The sequence below is a fragment of the Cibotium barometz genome, chromosome 26 (genome assembly GCF_041138505.1).
Source record: "Cibotium barometz isolate CiBa-2024 chromosome 26, ASM4113850v1, whole genome shotgun sequence".
NCBI classification, from domain to species: domain Eukaryota; kingdom Viridiplantae; phylum Streptophyta; class Polypodiopsida; order Cyatheales; family Cibotiaceae; genus Cibotium; species Cibotium barometz.
Window position 1 is genome coordinate 8,072,384 of NC_141071.1, and position 6,244 is coordinate 8,078,627.

The window sequence follows — 6,244 nt, forward strand, 5'->3', positions numbered from 1 at the left end:
TTCCCAGCTGCCACCGCCCCCCTCGTCCCTAGTTTACTTTTTATCCCTAGTTTACTTTTTGGACGCTTTTGATCCGACGGCCGAGATTCGCGCGCTCACCTCGGCCGCCGTCGATCCCACTTGAAGTGCCTCTTAAAGGCACCGTGGGATTTAGAGACGAGGATTTCCACGCTCATTAACATTCGCAACCGCTCACCACTACTTCCAAATCCTATGGGTTCACCTCACATGAACGAGTAGTTGTGTCCAGTGGTCCATGGATGCCTTCAATGGTGACTGTGGGTCCAGTGGTCGGTGTCCAATCAGCTACTAGTAGGCTCCTGTCCGTGCTCAAGGAGACCACGTGATCCAGGCCCATTACCACGTGATCCAGTGGTCGGCTTCCAATCAGCTACTAGTAGGCTCCTGTCCGTGCTCAAGGAGACCACGTGATCCAGGCCCATTTCCACGCTCATCACCACTACTTCCAAATCCTATGGGTTCACCTCACACGAACCCACAGGATAAAAGCGACACCCGAAGGTTTAGGAGAAACAGCCGCGGACTCGAAATGTGCCAGTGTGAACCATCTTCCTATCTTCGAAGCCTACAAATTGCTGCTGGTGGGATATTGCAGAACAGAACCCAAAGAGAGAGAGAGAGAGAGAGAGAGAGAGGGAGATGAGAACACAGTAGAAGAAGTTATGTGAGTGGCCAAACGAGCTTTTTTTAAAGCTAATTCTCATCATCGATCAGTAGAGCACAGAAGGCCGGCGAACAAGCTAATTTGAGAGATCAAAATGCAGAAGTGGGTCAAAGAGAAGGCTGAGAAGGTCGGGGACAAACTCGACAAGAGATTCCATGGCATGAAGTGGAAAGGAACCATTCAGTTGGAGACCAAGAATAGATTTTTAAATATTGCGCCTGACTTATTTAGTGGATTTAGTGACGCATTACATGATTTTGGTGGTTGGACCGTGCAGTTTGAGCTTGTGGGCATCCAACAAGGGACTCCGGGGAAGCCAGGCATGGCGCATTTCTTTGCGGTTGAGTGTTAATAATTATAAATAATAATTGCATGCAGTTGCGATTGAGCTGCTTGTGGACGATGATTCTCTTTGGTTTCTACCATGATGGGTTGAATCATTTATTATTTTTTGTATGACACTAAGGCCATGCGAGTATTATATGTTACATAATAATGGGTTTTTCCAGAAACCAGAACAGCCAAGCGAAGCGGCAAGAAAAGCATGAAGTGCAGGCCGCAGGTTACAGGAGAGCTAAAGTACAAGGTAAGTTTTAGGGTGGACAAAGAATTTGGAGACCCTGCTGCGCTTCTGGTGGAGAACCATCATTCCAATGAGTTTCTTTTGCAACATGTGACGCTGGAGTGTGATAATCACTTCTTCGACTTCCCCTGCCATTCTTGGGTTTACAATCTCAAAAAATATGAAAGCTGCCCGCGTATCTTCTTTAGTAATAAGGTAAGGTATATTATTCTTCTTATAATGCGCTCTCTGTCATGCATACATATGTTTCTCTAGCAACATGGTACTGGCTGTTTCTTTTATTATCGACGTCGTGTCGAATACATACACTATGAAAGATGTCTAATATGCATTATTCCCTTTTCAAAAAAATTGAGTTTTGACAGGCAAGCTTCATGAGACTACATTCAGCAAATCATCTACAATACCTAGTGTCATCATCATGGATAGTAATTGGTTTGAATCATGGTTAGGTGGCCTCACGAAGCACTCAATATCTATTGTCGCATATATCAAGTTCTAATTTGTACTAAGAATATCGGAAAAATAGCATATGCTTCAAGACACAAGGCACTACACTCTTCAAACAAAGCACATGACTCCAAAGGATAGTGCTTAAAATATAGCAGTATGTCAAAGAAACTGCTTAATTCGTATCCTCTGTAGTGTACTTCACACAATTGTTCCATGCGATGCAGTAAAACTAGTATGACATTTTTCCATTGCAATACAGGCATATCTTCCAAGTGAAACGCCGGAGGGGCTAAAAAAGCTGAGAGAGGAAGCCCTCGAACAACTTCGAGGAGAGAGGGGGAGTGCTAAAGGCATACATGGGGAGCGACAAGAGCATGACCGCGTGTATGACTATGACGTATACAACGATCTTGGAGATTCAGAGAACTTGAGCAGAAAGGTTTTGGGTGGCTCTTTGGAATTTCCATATCCAAGAAGATGCAAAACTGGGCGCAAGCGAGAAGATTCTAGTGTTTGTACTCTCTCTCTCTCTCCCTCTCTCTCTCTCTCTCTCTCTCTCGCCGTTTGATTTTTTGGTTAGCTATTATTTTAGATACTTATTGTTTATGTTCTCCACATGGCAAAACCATTCACGATATGATCTTTGTTTGTATAATTCATTACATATTATATAACTTTTAAATTTTTACCTTAGGTGGACATCAAGTTGAAGAACGTCCACGTGGCACATCATCGATATATGTACCACGTGATGAGCAATTTGATAGCACAAAGAAAGGTGGTGTCACCTTTGATGGTATCAAGACCCTTATCCCACGTTTGCTACCCAAATTGAGAGAGAGGTCACCAAGAGCTACTTTAACGCATAATGATTCATCTAAGTTCTCATCTTTACGGCAAATTCACAACCTCTACTCCAAGGTAACGGAGGACGGTTCTCGCTCTATCAAAGAAAAGATATTGGGCCTAGCAGAATCAACTCAACTTATTTCTAAGCTCGTCAAGCAATTACTCGAGGACCCACTAGGATATTTCCTCAACTTTTCATGCCCCCAAATTATTCAAGGTACGTGTTGCACTCTGATCCCAAGTACTATTCCTTGAAAATTTTCATGATCTCTAATGAAACGCCACTTGGTTCTTCTCCTGTTGTATTCCCTTGGTCCCTCTTCTTATATGAGATTCCATCCTTGTGTGAAATCTCACATTGCAGTAGAACTAGGCACTCCCCAAAAGTTGCTATTAGCCAGATTTCTTTTTGAGGTGCGATTAGCTAGGAGCCTGAGATTTTGGCCAGCTCTTGGCCAGCTCTAGGATGAGCTAAGGCACCACTTTCCTAAGCGCTCAAGCAAGTTTGGGTAAGAAGATACACACACAAGCTGCATTAATTCCACATATGTAGGGTTTTAAGAAGGTAAACACTATAAATCCACGAAGTGTTTTCTATTTATTACTATACAGACTATTGTTTTGAAGGATGATTGGGCCATATGTGTTGCCATCCTTGTGAGAAATCTCCCAAAATCAATGGGACTGTAAGACATCTTGTTGGCAATGTCTCAAAGCTTTATGTTAACGAAATAACCTGCTTTATGTTAACGAAATAACCTTACCTATTTTATTTTGTGCAATAACAAGTACGCTTGAATGTTATATTTGCGTGGTGATTTTGATGATAAAAATAAGCTTTACACTATGGTTTTTTGATTTCCTTTTCTTAATGCGTTACTTTCTTTGCTTGATGTATGTTTGCAGCTCCCAACATAGAGAGCAGCAAAGAATGGAAAGCAGATGAGGAATTTGGTTGCCAGACACTGGCCGGTGTCAATCCACTAGTTATAGAACGAGTAAAGGTGATATAAAACTTCATTATTCACTTGCCTAGATAATGAATTTTGAAAGATAATTAGAATAACCAATTTACATCTTTAAGGTCAAACAACCATCCACCAAGAAATTAACCCACATGGTTCCTTTATAAAGACAAAATTGAAGTTGTTTGTATTTCTTAAAACTGATATTCTTGATATTTATTCCTTCTTGTAGGAGCTCCCAAAAGATAGCCACCTTGCTGCTGAACTCAGTGGGAAGAGATTAGACGATGAATTGAGTGTGGAACAGGTGTTTCTCTTTCTAACATCTCTATGTGTTGTCCAAAAAAACATGGATTCATTTTATCTCATTGAAAGTGTTATATTACTATGTTAATTTGTTTTAATTCCAAACCACCACACATTAAAATAAGCTAACAATAGGTTTCATGAACACCAAACAAGTCAAATTAGCAATGGTAAACATTATCTAATCACTTAATTTAATTTCCTTTCTAGGCCATAGCACATGATAGGTTATACATTGTGGACTACTATGATGCATTCCTTCCATTTGTGGAAGCGGCAAATAAGCTAGAGGACAGCAAGATGTATGCTTCTCGAACTGTGTTCTTGCTTACAAATGGCACACTTAAACCCATAGCGATAGAATTGAGTGTATCAAAAAATGAAGGAGGCAGCCGAGTGTTTTTCCCACCTCATGATAGTGAAGAAGGATGGCTCTGGCACCTTGCAAAGGCACATGCCACAATCAATGATGCAGCTTACCATGAACTCATCAGCCATTGGTAAACTTTTACTCCATAAATATACTATCCATTAACGATAGTAAAGAAAACATGATGAGATTGGTTAATAAATTACTAAACCAAAGAGGGTTGCTTAAAATAAAGTGTGATTTTGTTATGATGACTAAAGTTTCTTCTTGGGATAAATTGAGATTAGTGTGCTCTGTGTAATAAAGCGCACACCTTAGGGAAAATCTTATTCTAATATTATTATCTTACAGGCTAAGGACTCATGCTTGTATGGAGCCATTTATTATCGCAACACATAGGCGACTCAGTGCTCTCCATCCAGTATATGTTTTGTTGGAACCCCACTTCAAGGACACTTTGCAAATCAACGCCTTGGCAAGACAAATTTTAATCAATGCTCATGACCCTAGTGATAATAAACTTGTAGAAGTCATACCCTCAGGAATCATTGAAATGGGATTTTGCACAGATAAATACTCCATGGAGTTTAGTTCTCTTATGTATAAGAAGACTTGGAGATTCGATGAGCAAGCCTTACCTAGGGATTTAATCAAAAGGTATTGTGAGTTTATTTTCTACCAAGATTAATAAATGTCTTTTAGAGTTTATTTATTTCTTCAACTTTGGACGTAGAAGCTCTCTCTCTCTCTCTCTCTCTCTCTCTCTATTTCCATATTGATATTTTATCCTTATTGATGATGTTTTTTACCCAATTACTTGTAGGGGTATGGCAGTAGAAGATCCAAGTTCAAAACATAAGTTGAGACTCTACATTGAAGACTACCCATATGCAGTGGATGGACTTGAAATTTGGTATGCAATAAAGTCTTGGGTGAATAGTTACCTATCAATTTACTATGAAAATGATAAGGTAGTGCAAGATGATCGTGAACTACAAAGTTGGTGGTTGGAGATCAAAGAGAAAGGGCATGGTGATAAGAAGAATGAAAATTGGTGGGTGGCGATGAAGAGTAAGGAGGAACTGGAGGAGGTAATTGTCACAATGATATGGATAGCTTCTGCACATCATGCGGCTGTGAATTTTGGTCAATATGCATATGGTGGTTTCATGCCTAACAGACCAACAAGGGCAAGCAAGTTGATTCCAAATGAAGGAACAGAAGAATACCAAAACCTCCTCACAGATTCAACCGAGAAGTTCTACCTAGAATCTCTTTCAAATCAAAAGCAAGCCACAGTCGTGATGGCCACCCTTGAGATCCTCTCTAATCATTCATTTAATGAGGAGTACCTAGGGGAACGTAAAACTCCCAAATGGACTTCTAATGAGAGGGTTTTGCAAGCCTTCCAAAAATTTCACACATGTATCATTGATATTGGGAAAAATATCAAAGAAAGAAATCAAGACTCCAAATTGAAGAACAGGAAGGGGCTTGTCCAAATCCCCTACACATTATTGGTTCCAGACTCTTCCCCAGGGCTAACAGGGCAAGGCATACCTAATAGTATTTCAATATAATATCAAGATTTCCATAAGCAATTATGTGCTTGTGTGTGATTAATAAAAATGTGTGAGAATATACTATCATGAGAGTATTTCTGATTTGATTTTAGAAAAGATCATTATGTGATCTTCTTCTATGTTTGTGAAATGATGTAAAAATGTAAAGCTTAGTTTCAAGATCCTCAAGTTGTACTTGTATGATTTTTTCTTGTTAATTCATAGAAAAAATTATGTAATATTGTAAAACTTAGTTGTAAAAGCCTTGTATTATAGTGTATCATTTTTTCTTATTTATTTATACTTAAGAAATGGTATGAGGGTTTGTCTTTTGCTAGAACTAAAATGTATACATACATATCATTCAATCAGCTTACAGAGCTCATAAGAGACCTCCAAACATGAGCCACATATGGATTCTAACTTTTAATAAAATTCATCTCTCCCATATATCTAAACTAGAAAAATATT

General features: G+C 39.3%; 1 protein-coding gene across 2 annotated transcripts; it reads left to right on the plus strand.

The window, feature by feature from the left end:
- Positions 1 to 612: 612 nt before the first annotated feature.
- On the plus strand, positions 613 to 6,022 carry LOC147623628 (seed linoleate 9S-lipoxygenase-2-like). 2 transcript variants are annotated; one of them, XM_086820208.1, is made up of 8 exons: positions 613 to 1,463; positions 1,981 to 2,236; positions 2,416 to 2,787; positions 3,477 to 3,574; positions 3,768 to 3,842; positions 4,052 to 4,341; positions 4,563 to 4,868; positions 5,035 to 6,022. In XM_086820208.1, the coding sequence occupies exons 1-8, from the start codon at positions 1,230 to 1,232 to the stop codon at positions 5,789 to 5,791; spliced, it is 2,388 nt and encodes a 795-aa protein (XP_086676334.1). In that variant the 5' UTR covers positions 613 to 1,229; the 3' UTR covers positions 5,792 to 6,022. The 2 variants fall into 2 exon arrangements, with proteins under 2 accessions (XP_086676334.1, XP_086676335.1); XM_086820209.1 differs by having other exon boundaries at positions 635 to 1,271.
- The last annotated feature ends 222 nt before the right edge of the window (positions 6,023 to 6,244 follow it).